This window comes from Ursus arctos, unplaced genomic scaffold, assembly GCF_023065955.2.
Source record: "Ursus arctos isolate Adak ecotype North America unplaced genomic scaffold, UrsArc2.0 scaffold_21, whole genome shotgun sequence".
In the NCBI taxonomy this organism is placed as follows: Eukaryota; Metazoa; Chordata; class Mammalia; order Carnivora; family Ursidae; genus Ursus; species Ursus arctos.
In genome coordinates this window covers 21,854,081-21,876,801 of record NW_026622886.1, presented here as the reverse complement: position 1 = coordinate 21,876,801, position 22,721 = coordinate 21,854,081, and the positions used below count along the sequence as shown (strand labels likewise).

The following is a 22,721-nucleotide window of genomic DNA, read 5'->3' as shown; positions in this document are numbered from 1 at the left end:
TTTTTCTATTACAAATAAGTATAAAACTACTCTTGCCAGCATGTACTGCTCATTATGAGACACAGAGTCTAAATTGATAAAATTATTGAGAAAAGAGGAAACTTTCTGTTAAATCCTTTCTATCTTAATCTTTGCTGAAGTTTCATTTCTCGTCCTCCTTTTCATTCAAGTGTAGCTTTCCTGGCTGAAATTATAATGTTTATTTGTATAATAACAAGGATAGAAATGATCATGAATGAAAGAGTAAGAGAAAAATAGCTGTTTAATGTCCTCTGAACAGTTGGAAGCTCTAATAAACTCTTCCTCTCTTCAATGTATACTTTGAAGTAGAAAGAAAGAGGTTGCCAAGATGGTAGTTGCCTAAAGCATAGTGAGAAAGAAACATGGGAAAGAAAGAACATATTATTACAAATGCCAGATTTAATGGGAGTGTCACAGAAACCAGATATCTCGTATTTAAGGCTATGAAGAGTTTAAATAAATTATTCAGATTATACTTAAACATACAGGAAGTTAGGATTAGAGTATGAGAATTTTCCTTCCTAAAAAAAATGCCTTAGGGTAAACAAATGAGATGAAGTTTTAAATTTTAGTTCATTGAAAATAATATTAATTTTTTCTTAATCTTTTAACATATCTGATGATAGTTTAAATAGTCATTGACAAAACCTTGCTGGTATCACCGTTGGCTCACTCTCAGTGAAAACATATACAAAGGCAGAGAAAAGGTGAGTTGGAGCTCAGACCTGGCATCTTATCAGTGGAGATGGATTCCATTGGTTCAAGATTCGAGATCTCTAGCTCAAGCCTTATCTCACCTTTGCTAGCCTGTATCTTTCACTCTAGCCAACTCCTATATCTGCTTATTTTCTTCTCTTTTTCCTTTCCTTTTGTAGAGAAAACCCTCTCTTCTCTTCCTTTCAGAATTCTGCTAATCGTGTAAGATCCTGTGCCCCATATTCTCTCAAATCCTAACTGGTAACCTGATGTAGGATACGTCTGATTTGTCTCCTTCTCGGTGCCCATAGCATTCACTACGTACATCACACTGGGCTTCCCATGTTGGACACTTCGGTAAATTGACTCTGCCATTTTATTTGCCGCTTTTGTTTATATTAACTGTTTCATAGATTTCTTAAAATCTTAAGGAAAACTCTTTGCAACCGTATAAAAATATGGTCTATTTTCTCCTAATGGGTGTTTATTTCTTTTCTCATCCTAGCTGTCAGAAAGTTGATAACTAAATCTTGTCCTGATTATATTAACCTTACAACATATGACGACCAATTTATTTTACTTTATATTATTTCCCTTGAATCTATATTCCGTGTTCTAATACACAGCAGCCAGATGACTTATCTTTATATTTATATGTATTGCGTATTCTTACTGTATATCCCTTCAATCATTTTCTAAATGGCTACAAGAACTAAATGGATGTGAAATTAGAGTTCTCTGTTTATGCTCTCAATCTTAAAAATGTATTTCTATGATGTTCATCATAAGAAGCTGTAATGCTATCTCTACATATAGGTCGCTCATAACTAAGCAATTCTCTCCATTGTTTTCGGAAAATTCTGATGCTATGCGTTGTATTTTTAATGTTGAGCAAAACTCTGCTTCCCTGAAATTTTCACTCAATTGTCAATAGGACAATTCTCTCATCTTGTAGTTGAAGTAAGTAAATTCGATTTCTCTTTTCCAGCATGGCCCTTCAAATATGTCACTCGCGACCTTTTTCACTCAATTTGGGCATCCACAGCTCTGTCAACCGTGCCTATAAGACATGATTTCCAAAGTCTTTATCCTCACGATGATCATTCTGAGGAGACTCAATGGTTAATGCCCTTCTTAAAATGTCTTGCCCAGGACCAGACTTAATACTTCAAGAGTGGTCTACCAGAGCAGAATACAGAGACAGTGGGACTTGTAGTATTTATTTTGGACATGGAAGTCTGGCTTATTTATACTAAATGTACAATGATATTCTGAAGGGAAACTACATCTTATTTATCCCACAGGTAGAGAGCTGGACTAGAGAATACAGTTTATAGGGATTCTCATGCCCTACCTGAAAAGACAATGCATTTACTCTTACAGAAGGCGGCCTTATCAACACTGAACCCTATTTGATTGGGTTGCTCATCCTCCATTTATAACACACCCTCTTCCAACTATAGTTATACTCATTCTTTGTTCTTTGTGACCTTCCTCTATGTCCTGGGAAGATGAGCTCTCGGGACTGCTTCACGCAGATGACCTTGACCTCTGGCCCCCAGTTAGGTTCATCCACAGGAGACACTGACAGGAAATAAGGAGGTAGGACTACAGCTCCCCACCTCTTTCAAGATGGGCTTGGGTGCTTCATAATGCTTTGTTGGTTCTTATATTCCTCTGTACATCATCCTTTCAGTAAAGCCTTCTCTGTGAACACTTTTGAGAGTGCAACCAATTTTCTGCTGGAATTCTGTCTGGTACACTAGATGTGTGACATTATGATAGAGTAGAGGTTAGTAAAAATCACAGTCAAAGCACAGATACAGATAAGAATGCAGCATGCATAGTCCTAAATGCCAAGCAAGGTATAGATATATAGTTATTTGAAGATAGAATTATATTTACTAAGTAAAATATGGATGGCTATCCCTTTTTCTCTTGGTGCCAATCTTTAAGACTTTACAACATTGGCACCTCTTAGAAAGCTAATGAAAGAAGACAGAAGAAATAAAATAATACTAAGATCAGTAATTCGTTTTGTATTTTGCTCCAATATTGAAGTATGATCTAACTAGGAAAATAAAGACTTTAATTCATGAAACGTAAGAGAAGACTAAGATATAAAGTATTTTTTAGGATGCAAAGACCAAAGATATGTGGGGTATTTGTAAGAAAATTGGCTGATTTTTTAGGGGTTAATGAATATAATGCTGTGCTCCTCTCTCAGCCCCTAAATGGAGAATTTGATAAATGGTTCTGTGCTTATTTATTACCATATAGTACTCCTGGCCTTACCCAAGTTTTGTTTTAAAAAATCCTGTAAGTCAGATCTTGTTACAACTCAAAAATAAACAAAGAAACAAGGAACTCTTACATGAAGGTTCTTCAGGTTCTTGAAGTCCCCATCTTTGATTTCAGTTATTTTGTTGTTTTGCAAGTCCAGCAGCGTAGTGTCAGGGGGAAGATCTTTTGGCACTTTTTCCAGACCTTGCATGAGAGTAAAAGCAATGTGCAGTCAGTAAAAGGGCCACAGGACCGCAGAATCATAAAGGATATGTTCACAAAAAAATCAGTGTGGCAATGAAAATTTTACCACTGCCATATTTTTCTTCTTCTAGGAATTATATCAATTATAGTTTAAAATATCTGCTTTATCCTTTCCAAAGAAGAAAGAAAATGCCAACTGATTTCTAAATCTATACCTTTCTACATAAATATACCATTTAATAAAGAAAAGCTTTAGCCAGATCATCAAAGGTCCATTGGACCTAACTTAACATTGCCACAGATCTACATTTAAAACGCCTCTCTCTCTTCCATTGGCTTTGTTTCATATTGATGCATGATGTTAAGCAGAAATTTAATATTCTATTGACTCAAATTCATGTGATCTTTTCTATATTTGAGGTTGCATAATATAAACCAGAAAAGTTTTTCAACCTCTCCATCATACCTGAAACTTGAATTCTTTCATTCATTCAACAAAGCCTTGTGGAATACCTCCTAGACACCATCAGTTTATCAGGCCCTGGGAATAGAGCAGGACCAACACAGAAATTGCCTGCATCCCCATAGAAAATATAATTCAATCTGCAGTTTTCAATTAAAAAGAAAATTGCTACAGGGAATATAATTGCTATGTTAGGAAGATGTCTTTCCAATTTTGAACCTTATGTAAGCGTATACTCTTAAATTATCATGGCAGTCATAGCGCTATCTTCATGTCTTCCGTGAAAATTACAGAAAGTGTATCTGAAATCACCTACCTTCTAAGCTCTCTGCAAATACTTTTTCACTCACATTATCATGGCTCTGTTGATAGTGGGGAAAAAAATGTCTAGTACCCAATCCGGAGATCAACTATTATTATAAATTGATATATTGAAATACATGTGATTCTAAACGTACATAAATGCATTCCAAGAACTTACTACAGAAACAGTTCACAGAGAAATGACAAGAGTGAAGTGTTTTCAGCGATAAACAGCTATCTTGTAGGAGGATATTTAACTGCATTATGCAGTCACGATCACTGCCATTTTCAGAAATGTCAGTTTGATAATTTCATGCAATTAGGAGTGGCAGACTTCTGCCAAATCTTTGATAATTAGTGTTCTCCAACCAAGAAAAGACATTTCTTTTCATTTGGAAAAAAAGTTAACTGCCTACATTTCATTATTACTCTGTGGGCTTCTTGTCAAAGTTTTAGTTTCCACTTATGCTTACTTTTATACATTATTGAACTTACATCCTAGCGGCTCTCTTAACCTTTGTTCAAAGCCAAAGTGCAGATAAATTTCAGATGTGGAGAGGAAAAAAATCATATATCTACTTGGCTAACAATTTTGATTATTTTGTCTTTCTAGAATTTTAGGAACTTCCTGGAGTGAATTGTATACATTATTTTTCTGAAGATTTAGCATAAAAAAGCTTTAAGCTTGTGATCTTTGCATTTTTGTGCTTAGAAAGTCATTTTAATGATTAAAATCATTAAATTACTAGTAAATTTATATCCATTTCAGGGATTTTACATATTAGAATTTTTACTAAAATTTTATATTTATTCTGACATCAGATGCAATAACGTACTGTTACATTTAAGGTCTAGCCAGGGCATGGGGTGTCAACTAGCTTGCTCAACAACTATAGGCAGAGTATAACAGGGACATTATCCTAGTTATTAGTTCTTAGAATGTCACAAAGGGAAGGACCATTAAGTAACGGCTAGTCTATGATTCCTAAACTCTGATCAGATAGACTCTATGATGAGGTTCTTATCAGTCTATATCAAAATTAGAAAAAAATGAGTGTAATCAAGTTAGTTTTAATATAAATTACACACACACATACTCACATACATTAACACACACATTTCTGAAACTAGCTTCTTGTTCTGTTTTAAATATACCTTCTTAAAAATAATTATAATAAGCAGATGGCAGGTTGTTGTTATTCTGTTGAATTTGGTGTTGACCTTATAAGAAATTCACTTGTTCAACATTCAAACAATTTCACTTGTCCCAGAAATTAAAGAACTTCTAAGCTAGTCCAATATTTCCTTTTATAGGTAAAGAAACAGAAATCAAATGAAATTATATGGCTTATCTAAGGTGTCTCATGTTTAAACTAAACCAAGAACAAGATGGTGAGACCTCACTCTAGACCTATCCAACATGCCATATACACATGTAAACACAGTGTATTTTTTTAAAGATGCTGATCTACACTGTTCTTTGAACATATTGTTCAAAACTATTTGTTCTTATAATTTATGTTTATTCCATCCACCCATGTCCTTCTAGCTTCATTCTAACAACCCCTAAAATGTTCTAACAACCCCTTTACCCCTTTCCTCTATAAAATTCATCCTAACGCACCAGATAACAGTGACCCCCCACCCCCTATAAACTCTTGTGTGTATATAAGCTCAAGAGGTATTGTCCTGGACTTTAGTTTTCTTTCTTTTCTGTAAGTTCTGGAAAAGCAGGGACAAATGACTGTATTTCATGAGAGCTGTGATCTTACCGCTTTACACATAAAGGTAGCTTTTTGATTGATTAGTTTTAAAAGCATAGTCTGTCCTGCTGTCCCATGGTGAAAAGCTCATGGTCATGGCTTCAAGATCTTTTCTGCTATGTTTTGTTACAATCATTTCTTCACATCCTGCTTTCATAATGGTTCTTACTTTTCCTCAGAAGTACTAGAATACACCTGGCTATAATAGTCTTAATTTTCTCTCTGATTCTTGGTTGGCCAGAAACATTTTAAGAATAAATACTATCATCAGATATATCATCCCCTTTATCTGCAACTGAAAATTTCTCTCAATTTCTCTGTGTCTTTGACATACTTGTGAGGAACTTTTGGCTACATGTGTCTGAGGGATACTACCCTTCCTGTCCCACATGGTAACTAATCCAATGGTAGAGTTCCTCAGTATGACATGTATTTCTCATGGGAAGAGATCAATTATAAAACCATGGATGAAGAAACAGATCCTCATTTATGGATAAGTATTGTCAAAAGCAATCAAGCAAATAATGAATATTGAATCTGATTAAGCCTCTAAATATAACTCCCAACTTAGAAGAAATACGGAAGTCAAAGGTACATGCTTAAGTCTGCCAAAGAAATGAATTCAACAATGCTAATTTAAAAATGCGCAGAATATATAAACAGACATTTCTCCAAAGAAGACATCCAGATGGCCAATACACACATGAAAAGATTCTAATATCACTCATCATCAGGTAAATGCAAATCAAAACCATGGGATATCAGCTCACCACCTGTCAGAATGGCTAAAATCAACAACACAAGAGACAACAGGCATTGGTGAGAATGTGGAGGAAAAGGAACCTTCTTGTCCTGTTGGTGGGAATGCAAACTGGTGCAGCCAATGTGGAAGACAGTATGGAGGTTCCACAAAAAATTAAAAATAGAACTACCTTATAATCCAACAATCACACTACTGGGTATTTACTCAAAGAATACAAGAACACAAACTCAAAGGAATACATTCACCCCCATGCTTCTAGCAGCATTATTTACAATAGCCAAGATAAGGAAGCAGCCCAAGTGTCCACCGATTAATGAATGGATAAAGAAGATATCTATATAGATATAGATATAATGGAATATTATTAAGCCATAAAAAAGAATGGAATCTTGCCATTTGAAATGAAATGGATGGGGCTAGAGAGTGTAACGCTAAGTGAAAGAAGTCAGTCAGCGAAAGACAAATACATGATTTCACTCATATGTGGAATTTAAGAAACAAACAAGCAAGTAAAGGGGGAAAAAAGAAGAGAGAGACAAATAAACAAACTCTTAATTATAAAAAATAAACCGATGGTGACCAGAAGGGAAGAGGATGGGGGGATGGGTGAAACAGGAGATGGGGATTAAGGAGTGCACTTGTTTTGATGAGCTCAGGGTGATGTATGGAAATGTTGAATTATTATATTGTTCATCTGAAACTAATATAACATTGTATGGTAACAAAGTAGAATTAAAATAAAAACTTAAAAAAAGAAATGGATTCAACAAAATCCTAATTTCTTCAACAGATAAACTGTAAGGAAAAGTAAAGAAATATTAGTTTTCCAAATGTATAGTTTAAAAGAGACTTAAAAGCTATTTAAATGATTGCAATATATGTACCTCATTTGGACCCTAATTCACACAAATTGTAAAATAAAACATTTCTAATATTTATGAGATGATTGAAAATGTGTACACTAAATAAATAGATGATATTAAGAAATAATTTTAAATTTAAATGTGATCTGATTATTATAATTGTATTAATGAAGAGCTTTAATCTTTCAGAGAAACATACCGATATACGGTTGGATAAAATTACATGACATCTGGAATTTGCTTTGACATAAAATGGAAAGGGGAAGGTGGGTGGAGATACCTAGAAAAATACTCGCGTTAGTTGACCCTTGTTGAAGCTCAGTGATGTATGCACCAGAGTCTCTTATTTTGCAGATTTTGTGTATTTAAAAATGTTTCTATAACTTTTTAAATAAGATTGGTGTTTGAATTTTCATCCCGGTTCCTCCTCTTGATCCTTAACATCCCCAGGCAAGCTGCTTCAGCTGTTGAGGCCTTGGTTTTCTTGCATCTTTCACCGAATTTTTGTGAGAATTCAGTAAGTTGTTCTACAGAATCATCTCCTACCATCATGCAGAGCGGGCCCTCAATTACTGGGACCCGGAAGTATCATCAATAAGGAGATGAAAGGGTGCAGCTCCAATTATCTTGCTGATTATTTAGTCTGTAAATCTGTGACAAAGGGGTTGATTGTTCCCCGTATAACATAATTATAATGCTGCTCTGCGTATGGATCACGCACAGACTCTTCATTTAAAGCTGTTATTCCCGGGTTGGCTCTTCTTACCAGACCCTTCGTGGCCTTGTTGTGTTCATCATGGCTCCCATGAAGTTTAGGGTCTCTCAAGAGCTTGTCTACCTTTGGCTGGTCACCCCTCGGTTTACCAAGCACATATTCCCCAACAAATAACTAAGCTTCCCAAAAGCTCTCCTGGTCCATTTAACTCTAGTTTAATAGTGGCAAAAGTTACACTCTTTTGTCAAATTTGTGAATATCAGTCTTTGTTTATATTGGGTTATTTGCTTTGGTCAGCGTTATCATCCTTCGAGTCAGAGTGGCTGTGAGTTAAAATCAACTCAGACACTAACGAGAGCTAACTAGGAGCCTTTACTGTAGCATTCCCTTGCCTCTATCGCTTCACCTGAACGTGCCGAGCACGAAGTAGACTGGGGTAGAGATACTAGAGCCAAAGATTCTTTTGAGGTCATTAAAAACTTTATTTCAGCTAAAAATTGTTTATTTCAACTGAAACTAATCCTCAAAGAGTATGAAAGCAGTTTTTCAACCTTAAGTATATTTTTATCTTAAGCTTTTAAATAAAAAACAAATTCTCTCTCTCTCTATATATATATATGTGTATATATATGTATATAAATATATATATGTGTATATATATATATGATTTTATTAACCATATATGATTTTAACTAAATCATTCTTACTGAAACAGATCAATTTTATAGTCATTCCCAATCTATATGGAAAGTAAGATGTTGAGCTTTTAAAATGAAATATCAGCCAGGTAAAATTCGCTTCCAAAAACAATATTCTACAATAGAAAGAAAGCCGTGAAGATATGACTCCATGCCTTTCTTAAAATCTTAAGTAGAAAGTTTAAGTAATAATGAAATAAACTTGTAAATTAACACACATATAACTGACCTCTTAAGTAGTTTGCGGCTATTAAATAATGACCTTCACAGGGATGTGTAATATCTGTGGACCTTCTATATATCACACTTAATTGATGCCTGTGTTTCTCATTAGAAATGTACAAAATCTAAGTGAGTATGTAGACAATTGCATCTTCCAAAGATGGCGTTAATTATATCTCCCATCCTATATGCTCTTATTCAATACAAACTAATACCAACCCCATCAAAAGATGAAGTCAAATTCCCCTCCTGTGGAATCTGGGATGGACTTATAATGTCTCTGTGACCTAATGGAATGGGCCAGAAGAGACACGGAGCATGGCTTCTGAGGCCAGGTCAGAAAAGGTTGTACAGCTGTTACCCAGTTCTTCTGGGACACTTGCTCTGGGGGCAGCCAGGGGCCATGGGCTGTGTAAAAAAGCCTGTCTAAGCTGAGACCACCCTGCTGTAGAGGCCACGTGAAGCACTCCAGATGACAGAACAGCTGAGCTCACAGGCAACAGCAGCACCAACTCCAGTTATGAGAGTGAGCTGTCTTGGGTGTGGAGCCTGGCTAGACTCCTCGTGGCCATGGCCCCAGCCAACACCTGACTGAGATGCCTGAGAGACCCCAAGCGAGAACAGCCTTTCTGAGACCTGCTCAAATTTCTGATACTTAAATAATGAGCAAAATAAAATTATCTTTTTAAGTCGCCGAATTTTGAGATAATATTTATTCAGCAGTAGTAACAGGAACGGAGTGGTTTTTTAAATTTCATTATTTTTCCATGAGCATCCTTTACTATAATTCTAAATTTTCCATTAAAATGCAATTATTTCCAAGGCTAGTCTGAATTATTTATTTGTTTTCCCAAATTCTGTAAATGGAACTTTAAAACAGGGTTATTTATTAAAGTAAATAAAATTCTACTTAAGATGTTACCAGAAAATCATTTTTGAAATAAAGGCTAATGAGAATTGTACTTTTTTTTTTTTTTTTCAAGTTGTCCCGGTGATGAATAGCATGGTTCTGCTAGCGAATGTCAGCAATCTGGTAAACATCATGTTGGACAAAGGCCAGGTTGTCCTAAGACATCATGCTTTCTTTCCCCCCTGCTCTGTGGCAGGGGTCCAAACTCTAAGATTTATTCTTGTTGGTTTCCAACAGCGTTTTTTATAATTCTGTCTTCCATTTAATAATTAGGACAATGGTGATACGCTTCAGTTTTTGGCACATGACATGACATGTTGGAGTCCCAGCTCCCTCAAAAACCTTTCTGTTCCAGGCATGCATGGTTCCCTATTTCCCTCTTAAAAATGGCAATTTGATTGTGGTGGCAGTTGAACCAGCTTTCAGAAATAGGACATTCCCCTTTTAATTCGATTCTCTTTTCAAATAAACTCAAGGAAGGTTTAACCTTCCTGGTTCTATGTACGGTCATCCTCAAAACAAAACCAACAAACAAAAGCAAAAACGCTGTGTACCAAAGCTCCATGACTCCTAATTCCCAGTTAGCCACGTTTCCTTCTTTTCCAGCTCGATAGAATCAAGCATAGTGTAGAATTATGCACTCATCCAAGCACTAGGTCATGCATATGTTCACTTATTCATCAGGCATCTATTGATTTTGGAGTATCTACCAAGTATAAGGCATTTTATTGAGTAGAGGGTATACAGAAATAGGTTCTGAATGCTTCCCTTCTCGTAGAGGAAGGAAATGTTTAACTAGGTAAACAAAATACACTGAATAACTATTACATAGTGTATATGTGGGGTAGTAGAGAATAATCTAGGCAAATGTGGATTACAGTGAAAGCACAGAAGTAGATAAGCTGCACGCATCGCCTCAAAGTGATCTTCAGACTAACTCAAGGTTAACTGAATCCCGAGCATTGTCATGTAGTTGCTACAGGGCTTTCTCCTTTTATTAAGACTGGATTGAAAACTGGGCTAATTCTTCTTTATCCTTATTTTCAACGAAATATATAATCTTCTTGCTATTCTTTGAAGGAGAAAAGTTCAGATTAGAGGGTCTCCTGCATTTCTCTTGTCCGGGGGAATCCATATTCTCGTAACCTAGTCCCATCCTGTCCTCTGGAGCCAGGATGATCTTGCAGAGGAGAATGCCTCACAGCTGCAGGCTGACCAAATGCCTTGATCCTACACAGCTGCCTCTCTCTCCCTCCTGGGACCGAGAAGGAAACCAGGGGTATGTCAGTTCTCAGTCAGGTCAAAAAGACAGATGCTTTGGCTTTCTCTGACTCCTCTCTTCCTCCTCCCCATCTTTAACCCCTGGTGTCAGGAACACTGGCCATCTGGGTCACAGGAGAATTCCTCCCCTTCATCTGAAGATCTGTCATGCTTCATCCTACCCAATACGAATTTAGGCGACACATGGGGCATGCTCTGTGCACAGCCTCCTTCCCATACCACGTCTGAGGCACACCCTTTGGATGCATCCGAAACTCCTAACAGGGTCACCCCATGTCCCTGTTGCTGCAGAGCCAGACATAAACTATAAAAGCAACTGAGCTGCCAGCATTCTCTCTGCCCCTCTACAAAATAGCCCTAATTTATTCTTCTGAGTTGATTTCACAAAGGAAGTCTAACGGTTCATTTACTTTATGTATAAAATTTGCTTCTGGAAAACCAGTTTCCCCAAACAAGAAATGAGCTATGGCTTATATATTCCAAGTGGTGGCTACTGACAAAATTTTCACCAGTTGAAGCAGAATGATTAAAAAGAAGAAAACTACGCAGTGTAAAGGGTTGTATGGGTTTTTTTTGTGTGTGTTTTGTTTTGTTGGTTTTTTGGGGAGGGGTTGGGGGTTTGTTTTTGCTAAGACATTTTTAAAACTAAAATATCCTTTGCCATATGAAGTACATTTTAGGAACCATTAGTTATTTGCACTGCTTTTACACGGCAAAATAAAATGTTACATCTTCCAACATCATCTCTAGAGAGCCAACTATGTGGGTTGTGAATCATTTATGATTATAAAATAGCCAAATGTTTCACTGTTCTCCACTTCACCAAACCCATTTTGTTCAAAGGAATGGTGTTTGGAGAAGACTGAATAGATTGCTTGATAATTATACCATTTTCTAATTCATATCTATTTATAGTTGGAGGTGATGTGGTCCTCTTTAGGAGGGAGGGGAAAGAAGGTGCTATTTTTTCCAGCTTGACAGGCCATGTACTTCTCAGAGATTCTCAGTTTCAAAGGAAAATAAAAGAACATTATGAGGAATATCCTCATGTTACTAGCCAACTTTGTCTGAACTGGTAAACTAAATAGAATAGTATGGTATTTATCAATATTTTCTATTCTTACCTAATGAAATGTGATATATTCCCATTTATCCAATGCGTTTCAACATTTTAACATTTACGGGTAGTAAATGGTAAAGCAGAAGTAGAGTTCAGAGGTGTTGAACTGCAAAACCCAAGTTCTTTCAACTGTTAACTAATTTTAAAAGCCATTTAAATTCTTTTGAAATTTGTTATAAGAAATGCATCAAGGGGCTCCTGGGTGGCTCAGTGGGTTAAGCATCTGAGTCTTGATTTCAGCTCAGGTCATGATCTCAGGGTCTTGAGATTGAGCCCCCTGTTGGGCTCCTTAGCACAGAGTCTGCTTGAGATTCTCTCTCTCCATCTTCCTCTGCCCCTCCCCCCACTCTCTTTCTCTCTCTCTCTCAAATAAATCTTTAAAAATTTTTTAAAAAAGAATTGTATCAATAACTATTTAATTCGGAAGAATAGTAAAAAAAAACAAAAAACAAAAAAACAACAACAAAAAAAAACCCCAAAACCACAATGTTTATGCTTACTTGACCTGCCAGGGTTGATCTGCCTTTTAGCGACAAGATGAAAACCAACATCAAATAATGCTACCTGGTAACACCTGAGCCAAAGAATATACGTATAAATAAGAAACTGTTTTCCTTCAAGATAGTAAGTACTTAAAGCAGTGTGCACTCTGGGATGCTGGGTGGCTCAGTTGGTTAAGTGTCTGCCTTCGGCTCAGGTCATGATCCCGGGGTTCTGGGATCGAGCCCCACATCAGGCTCCCTGATCAATGCGGAACCTGCTTCTCCCCTCTCTCTCTGCCTGCTGCTCTGCCTACTTGTGCTCTCTCTCTCTGTCAAATAAATAAATAAATAAAATCTTTAAAAAAACCAGCATCCATTCACAGGATCAATATTAGGACATTTTAAAAAGATTTGACAAGTATGAATTACATTGTAGGTTTATTATTTTAAGGTAACCCATAGATTTCTGAATTTGCTAATCTTACATTTATTTGTTTTATAAATGCTACATTTAGGAATTAATTGCTTTATGTCTTAAGAGGATAGATAAACAAAAAAAGAAGAGAAGATGGGGGTCTCATTCAATTCTGGTTCAAAATAAAAGCTAAATTACAACAAATTCAGCCAAACAATTGGCCAATATATATGGCATACTCATTACTTTCTTGGACAGGTGAAAAAATGTTTACTTTCTCAATCCCCCATGCTAGAGAAAAACATACATAATGCTATTCTGATAAATTGGAATGAGGAACTAAACAGTCCATGTGTCTTCCTGAACACCTCAAATTTTCCTATGGACTAATTATTCAATTCCAATTTCAGAGTTTTTACATCTTAGCTTTGATGTAAAACTGTTTAAAAGAACTGTTTAAAAATTCTATGTAGTTTAACTTCATCAAAATACTTCTTAGTGGCAAAAATAGTCAAACATCTTAGTAAGGAATGTTTGCTTCTATTAAACATGTTTGGATATAAGATGACAAAGGACTACTGTCCTTCAACACTGTAGCTCCCCTCTGCTCATTAAAAGCTCTGGCAAGGATAATCCTTAAGAAAACATTAGCTTTTGATAAGGATAAGCATTCACATTTCTCACCCCAAAGTGCATTACACTTTTTCTCTATTATAATAATTCAAGGTTCATGTTCAGATCACTAAATAACATAAAACAAAAAATAAAATAAACTGTGTTGCCTTTACGATGAATAAGATTGTCTATTTCTCCTTCCTTGTTTTTTTCTACATATCTTTCACCTTTTACTCCATATAATCAACACATAGAAAATACATATTGAGAGCCCACTATGAGCCAGGCACCACACACAAGTATTAGAATCTCTAAGGCCGGCTGTGATTTTTCTGCAGATGAGGATGTCAAGGTTCCGAACGGTGCCAAGAACATAAAGTGAGAAGTCAGATGGTAGTGGAAAGTGTGAATAAATGTTTTCTTTAAAGGCAAACAGATTGTTCTTCCTTTTTGAAATGCATATTCTGTTTTAGAAATATCTGACCAAAACCTTTCACAATATATTTAAATACAAATTTAATAAAAACTAAAAGTAACTTAGATGAGACCATTGCTCGTGGGAACTTGGTTCTCTTCATTCAGTAGGGGTCCCCCAAACAACTCATTATTATAATCTTCGCTACTTCTTTAGTATATAAGGCCAGTCAGCCTTTTAAAGGAATGATGTGCAATCTGGGCTCTTAGATAAAAGGTAACATGTAGAAAATGGCCTCATCCAAAAACAAGACAAAATAAATTGAAACAAGATAATAACAAGGACATCAACAAAACTGTATCATGAGACACCCAAGCCAATGAACTTGACCATTCCAGAGACTGGATTTTTCTGTTTAGTTTTGAGCAATAGGCTTAGGCCTTTTTATGAAAGACAACTGGAAAACTGTCTCAAATGCTTTCATCAGACTCAAGCTTTAAACTATTTATAATGTGAGCAAACTACAGTTATGTAAAATAAAATCAGTGAAGCGAGTACCCAAGTCTTTCCTCCTTAAAAATATCAACTGTTCATTGTTGGCAATATATGGGGATAACCATGAATCCTTTTAACCTTGTTTCCAGAGGCAAAGTGAGATTTAACTGGCTTCACATTTCTTAGGAACTCGGCCATTTTAATAAATTTTTTTAAAAGTTTACTCCTAGTATATCCATCACATGGTGATTCTTATGTGCAAATATTTTCAACTGCATAATTTTCTTGCTCATACCAGTAATGCAGATAATCTCTAGATGCTTATAACAGTTTTTATAGAATTTGAGAGTGATCTAATCCCACTTGTAGCAAATATACAATTCAAAAGAGAAATAATCACCACCAATATAATATCAGACCCACAAGAACAAGGACCATATTTGTCTTCCTTGTTCCTTTCTTGCCAGGGCCTACAACAGATCTGACCCATTGTGGGATCTCAATATATTTGCTGAATGAATGAGTGAATGAATGAATGAATGAATGAATCCAGTGGAATTATCCTGTAGCTTTTTAAAAACATTTCCACGCACTTTTTTTCTGGGTGTTACATGGTTATACAATATGTCAACATTTTAAAAACTATACTGAATGTTTGATTTTGAGTTGTTACTATTTAACATGTTTTATGTTTTCCTGGGTTCCAGCATGTAGTTTATTCCAACTGTAGAGGTTAGTGGCAAATTTTCCTGCAAAATACTGCTAGAAAGCATGTTCTGAATAGATATAGGGTTCCCTAAAGCAGTACCCAACTATACTATGGAGTTTCTTCAATAAGGAAATATACAATGGCAGAGTCATTCTGTGAGGATTTCTTTCTTTTTCTTTTTTCCTTATAAGAAAATGAACCAAAAACAGAGGAGGAGAGAGAGAGATGCAATTTAACTGTCATGTCAATTACATTCATTCCCCTTGGGCCCATCTGCTGGGGCCTCAAACTTTCTAGAGATTTATCTTTTGAGTGTATTGCTCTTGGAATTCCCAGGCCAATGTTTTCTTGAAACATGATAAATCAAGCTGTATACAGTGTTAGTCTAAAGATATATGTCCTGTGGTTATATTGAATATGTACACCGTATCTTAGTTGTAAAGATTGCTTTTGAAACTTTCTAAAGAATATAAATAGCTAGATTACAACATGCCAAAGGCAAAGGCAAAACTAAGACCCCAGAGATTAAGGGAGTATTTTGGTACTTGAAAGATAATTTTTTTTGTTCTAAAACTTCACTTGTTTTGCTTCTGATAACTGCATACTTTACAATTTAGTAATGTTCAAACTCTGTTATCTGGGCTAACTAAGCCAAGAGTAGGGCCATCACCCAGGTTTTAATATCTAACATTTCTTGAAAGCAAATCACGGAATTAAAGTAAGCCATCCCTTTGGAATCGTGGAACAGAAGACATTGTTTTGTTCAAAATTTTATTTTACAGAAGGGGGACCATGAAGTTCAGAAAGATTTTTTAAAAAGTGACTCTTCCGAGATTGCAAGAGTGATGGAGCCCCAACTTAAAAAGGAAAGCAAAAGGTCTCCTAACTGCGAGCTCCTTCTTGCTAGGCTATTCAGCTTCCTTGACTTCTCCATAGATGGCACTGTCTCTCACATTTGGAACTGCAGAGATGACAAAGGAAAATGCTAACCCCTCGGGAAGCCGTGCCTGTGAATGAAGCAAGGTAGAGCTGCACCTACTCACCCAGATCAGAACACTGGACAACTCGCAGGTGACACTGGCAGCGGAAGGGACACACAGGGCCCAGAGGCTCGAGGTCAGAATCCACAGGAGCATGCTCTTCCGGGCCTATCCCAGAAGCCTCATCTTCTAGCATAAAGTCAAATAAGCCTCTCTGTTGGAAGGGCCCAGCCCAGGAAACTTGTGCAAGCAGGAGGAAGATGATGGTTGCCTTCATGATTTATCTCATGTATTTTCACAGCCAAGGAACCTAGGAAATAAACGAGAGGTTTAGAAGAGCCGTGCCGCCTGGTTACTGCATTTTGTCTCATATAACACCCCACAGTAGAGTGAGTGTAAAGTATAAAAAAAAAAAAAAAAAAATCTTTCATTTACTATTAGGAAGCAGAACACTGAAATGTATTTGAAAGGTACGTAACAGACTACCTTGCTCAGCTATTTACTTAGGAAAAGAAATCTGAATGTAATTTAAATCTGCTTGCTTGAATTTGGGGTCCAAATTGAGACAGTATATTATATATTCACGTCATTTGCAAAACTGTTATGATGATAGACCATGTTGGAATTCTCAGGGCTCATTCAACACAAGCCAAGCCACAGTCAAATAAAATTTGTCTATACACATGAGAGCTCTTCAATTCCTGCATCAGAAATACCTCTGGAAACCAATGTCATCTCCCCATCCCACTGTATTTATCTTGGTCCAGACATTTCTCATCACTCCCTGAACAAGAGCTTCCAACTGGTCTCGGCCTTGACTATTTCCTCTACTCCAGGTCATCCTCCACTCTGCTGCTCCAGTCATGTTCGGAGAATTAGATTTTATTGTATTTCTATTCTACAGAAAACTCCTCGTTGACTTCCTAAGGCTTGCCAGTAAGGTTCGCGTCCCCTTTGTGGCCTGTGAGACCATTCATAATTTGGTATCAACCGATGTTTCAAGCCTTATTTTTCTCCATTTCCTCTCTCCTCCAGTCGCCACCTCAACCCCGACACTCAAAGCTAAGTGCCATTTAAAATACTTACCTTGTAAGATGGCTGTGAAGACTGACTGAGCTAATGGACTTCCCTTGTGGATTGCCTGGCTCATCCAGGCAGGATGCTGCTTCCTCCTTCTTCTGTGCCCTAAAGCACGTTGCTCTTACCTCTTTTAAAGAACTTATCACATTATACTGTAATTTGTTTTGCGTGCTTGGTCTGTCCCCCCAACTAGAAGATGTACTCCTTCAGGGCGTGTCTTATTATTCTTTGTTCTGTACCCAGGCCTTGCACAACATTTTGCACATAAATGACTCAATTGACCATCAATTTATTAACAATACCAGTTATTCGGCTTGTTCCGGGCAACCAGTCGGTCTGATTTTTTAAAACACAAACTTATCTTTTCTCAATATCAAATTTCTAGCCTGAGAAAGGTAACAAATGGAAAACCTCAACTTGGTGGAACATAATTTATTTTTTAAGATAAATCTGTGGGCCAGTTTCTCAAACTGATCTTTTTTTTTTTTTAATAAAACAATAAACATATATGGAAAAGCCTCCTGGTTTTTACAGGACTTACATGTCATCTGGCTTTACCCAGAGGGCAATTTTGTAAACAAACAAAAGTACAGTTTCGACAAATCCATACAATATTTATCCATTCATTCAATAAGCGTGTTAGATACATCTGTCGTTGAGCTGGTGTTCAGGTGGCTGAAGGGAACTACACAGATCTGAATAACAAAAAGGAGTTGATCATGTGGAGAGCAAGCAGTGTGTTTTTGACTTGATATGTTTTCGAATCCTATTGAAACTGTTCTAAGGATTCCCAAAACACATAGCAGATGTTATCTTTCGTTCCCCTCCATCTACTTTGAATTGTACACTTACAAGAATCATATTAATGCTGCCCATTCATAACCCAACTCCAAGAATGATTTTCAGTCATCAGCCAATTGTAACATAAGCAACAACAACAACAAATCCAAGACAAACAAAGACAAAAAAATAAACCACTTTGGATGTCCTAACCTTAATGCATCTATCTACGTAACTTCTGGAAATTCTTGGCTAGATGCACTGGAGAAGGAAAAAAAAAGTTTTTGGATTTCTTACACTTTTGTTCTTAAGTTCATATTTATTACTTGGGTATGTGTAAGGCAGCACTGGCATGTGGCTTCTCATTTAAAAAATACCACAAAGATTATTGTTCACACTGCCCCTTTAAATTTGGTATCAGGTTTTCTCTGGGAGCGTGTTCCCTGTTCCCACTCAGTTGCTGCCTAGCCTTTTAACGGAGCCCCATTGTTTTGGCAGTGTTCCCTTGGACTGGATCTAAGGGAGTGGTTTCTGTCTGTTTCACATTAAAATGCAATGTTTACGGTTTACCACAGTTTGCTAGTGTTGCATACTTAATATCTTACAATTTTAGAAGAAAAATGAAGCAAAGTAATAGCAGATTGAATAAATAGCAATGAGAATTAATGCAGATGTTGCTTTTTGATCTTTTCTCCAGAACAGAAAATGCCTGGTTGTTTCACTAACCCCAAAAAGGAAATGTTGAACGCTAGCTCAGACGAATATTATCATTTATATGTGTTTACTCTTGTTAAAATGGTGCAAATTCTCTGTACAATATTTTTCTTGGTTTAACGCTGAGCACAAGCTGGAAGTTTATAGTTTCCATTACTTATTTTTATCATTTTGATTTGTGTGTGTGTGTGTGTGTGTGTGCATTTTAACCTTGAATGTCCTGGAGAAGAATATGCATCCAGAAACTTTATACAAATTCCCCCAGGAGATGATTTCTTTTAAATAAGTGTCATCATACTTGAAGACCCAGCATCTTAAAACAATTAATGGGGGCAGTTGATATTAATAATTTCTTAATAATTCCCTTCCTTCCTTAGTATATAAGAAAAATAAACAAAAAAGAGCAGATGCCCTTGTAGAAACCAAGGAGATTATTCCTGAGATAATATACTTTCTAAATTTCATTGAAACTGTTTTAAGCATTCTCAAAAAGTATGACTCTTTCCTAGATGTTAATTGCTAAGTATAATATCACTGCTCCACTAAAGCTAGTCGCCACAATTTATACGTGTTTCATCAAAAATAATAATTTCTGGCTCCTTAAACTACTTCAGCCCATTAAATTAACTATATCACTCAGTTCAACATTTGTAGGATGTCATTTATGCGTTTGGGATGACTTTCAAAATCAAAATTGAACCCTCAGGAGATAAGGAAAACTATAACTGCAGAGCAAAATAAAAATCCCCCAGCACTAGGTGAAGGAAAAGCCTCAATAATAATGGAAATAATTTAAAAATAGACAATAAAAATGGCATTTATCCATAAATAAGGAAAGCTATCGGAGGCATTTGGTTCTTTTTCTGGTCAAAATAGCAATAGGAAAAGAAAAAGCCACAGGAATTTATGTCACTGGGAGCCCACTTAACCAGTGGTCATTGTGTTCCCCTGTTTTGAAATTAGCAAGAAAAATAACCTACACCTTCGTTTTCAAGTGATGTACCTTACAATAAAATTTCATTTGCATCGAAAATAACTGACTGGGTTTTTTCTTTCTCTGTAAGGAATTATGTAGCTAACTGTGAGATTATCTTTAATAAGCAGCATAAGTATTTTCAATGTTTATTTTCACTTCTCTGGTGATAATTTCTATTCTTTTCTAGGTTGTAGAAATATACATTTATTTGATTTCTGCCGCTAATCACCAGAGTTCACATCTCTGAGGTTTTAAAAGTTCTGAAAATATGCAAGAATTCAGGAGGGAACTAAATCCTTAAATATATATATATATGTAACCCAACTACAAATAGTATGCTGACCTAGAATTTAAATACTTTCTAAAGAGGTAAAACATTTCATTAGTACAAATACAAAATATATCAATATAGATAGTCATGGTGTTAGGTTATAGTTTTTTTTTTTTTAATAAACATCTTTGCAAGAACAGAAAGAACTAAAACAATGCATTCAACCATTTTACCAAATATTTAACTTCTGTCTTCAAGTAATACTTGTTTAAAATACTGCATAAAGATTATCAAAAGTTTAGCACGATTTTTTTTTCTTTTCTTTCTCTCACCAAATAATTCCTTTTGCTCTCAACTTGATCGAAGTTTTATTAGTCTGTAGCAGAGTTCAGGACAATTATTGAAAACCATACCTTTTAATCCGGGGATTTGCCACAGGAGCCCTCAAAGCTGAGATGTAATTACACTAAATATTCAGCCCAAGCAAAAGAGTTTGCAGGTGTGGAAAGGAGGAGGGGGTAGGTGCTGCTCTGTGACTGTCACTAGGTTGAAAACCTCCTGCTTCTACTCCATAGCACAGTTAAAAAATAAGGTTTCCCTCAATGAACACAATCCGGCTGACACCCACATTAGATCATATGGTAATGATATGTCTCTTGTATTGCAGCCAGAAAGTTTATCGGCCTTTTTTCTCCCCATTTGCTTTATTCCTTCTGCATCTGCTTAAGATTCTAAACTGCTTATGTGGTATAGAGGGGTAACTTGATTTGAAATTTGTTTTATTGTGTCGATTCATTTCCCTAAAACATTGTAACTAAAGGGTTTGCTTCCCCACCCCCAGCCTCACTCCACTATCCACCCTTTCTAGTCTTGTTTATAAGTAACATTTATACTTGCCAAATGACAGTTTTTCTTGCTTTCGTGATGTGCAAATCTGGCAAATGGAACCAAATTAATCTTGTGGTTATTTTAAATGTGGTCTGCAGAAATACATGAGTAGATTTATATGAAAATACTCTTTCAGATTCTTACTTGCCTTGGGCTGTTTGTGCAAATTCAAGTACTCTGCTGTGGAGTTTTTCTATGTATTTTGAACATATTTCTAAAGTGTCCTGGAAGACAGTAATGGTTTTATATGAAAAGAATGTCACGTTTGCTATTATTATTATTATTATTATTATTATTATTATTAATTACTATTATTATTTCATTACTCATAGTTTATATTCTTTCTTGTTTACCAGCCATTGGGTTTCTTCTTTTTTTCTAAATAAAACACACAGATACTAGAAATTGGTCACATTATAATTTAGCCTGCGTATGAAAATTTTGATTTTCATGGACTATACTTTTATATAATTCAGAACTTTGAAAAGGCAACAGAGTCTATGGCTCTTTTCAAATTTCAGTAAATAGAAAAAAAAAAGTGTAAACACAAGGAAAGATATTTATTTAGCCACTGGAAAGCTTTTTTGAGTTTTTGTAATTCCCTTGCTGGATGCTGTTTAATTCTCTCCCTGTGTGTCTCTATGTTTTGACTTGTATCTTTCTGCCCTGGCCCCTAGGCTGTTACCAGGTGGAAACTTGAAATCAACATCTGTGAAACTTGAGAGGATAGCTCTCCCATCCTCCACCTTCTCTTTCCTTCCTCTAGCCATCCAAGTACACAATTCTACAATAAATACTTTTGCCTTGATGAAACTTGAAGGAATTAAATTCTTGAGTGGGTATCTAAAGGAGGGGAGGGGTGCTGTCACATGACATTTTGCCTTATTTCCCAAGACCCGCCTCCCTAATTTTATAACATCTTACCCCACGCCTCCTGTCTTTGACATTGAATAACCACATGCCCAGTTATTCCGATCATTTAGAAAAAAAAAGCCAAGTATTATTTTCCCTGGATCTTGGTGCAAAATCCATGATCCCCTTATGTGGAATTAATGACGTTTTCCTCTTGAACTCCTCTTGCATCCATTTCTTTCATACGACATGCAATCGCTTCTTCTTCCTGTAATAGCTGTTTACGGATGTGTGTCACCCCAAGGGAGGAAGTGCATCATTTTCATTTGTAGAGTCCCTGTACCCAGCACAGTCATGGTATATAGTAAATTCCCAAGAAACACTTGGTGAATGACCACACAAAGACAGAACATTGGCTATAGATTCCACCATGATTATTGCTTTGCCCAGCCCTGGTTTGCTGCGAATCAAAACCCAACCCTACCATAGTGCATATGATGAATAATGGCAGTAATTGTCACCAAAGAGAGAGAAAGGAGTGGGGGGATAAGGGTATTAAGGAGAAAATGGAAGAAGAAGTAGGAAAGGAAGAGGAAAAGAAGACACATTATCTTGACAGGTAGACCATCTTACTTTTATAAAGCAGAGTCATTTTGGTTGCCGTTCACATCTGGGCTTTTTCCTCTGATAGTAAAGACAATATACCTAACCTCTCTGAGTCTAGTTCCCATATCTGTATGATAG

At 36.2% G+C, this 22,721-nt stretch overlaps 1 protein-coding gene across 2 annotated transcripts in view; it reads right to left on the bottom strand.

Moving 5' to 3' along the window:
• The window catches only part of DCN (decorin), a 41,739-nt gene extending 20,624 nt beyond the window's left edge, over positions 1-21,115 (bottom strand). Inside the window, exons 1-3 of one of the 2 annotated variants that reach the window (XM_026499910.4) lie at positions 20,651-21,115; positions 16,480-16,726; positions 3,092-3,204 (exon numbers count right to left, since the gene is read on the bottom strand). In XM_026499910.4, coding sequence (XP_026355695.1) covers positions 3,092-3,204; positions 16,480-16,693 — 327 coding nt within the window. In that variant the 5' untranslated portion in view covers positions 16,694-16,726; positions 20,651-21,115. Of the gene's footprint in view, positions 1-3,091; positions 3,205-16,479; positions 16,727-17,502 lie in introns of both variants that reach the window. The other variant, XM_026499909.4, reaches the window with a different exon arrangement.
• Positions 21,116-22,721: the final 1,606 nt, after the last annotated feature.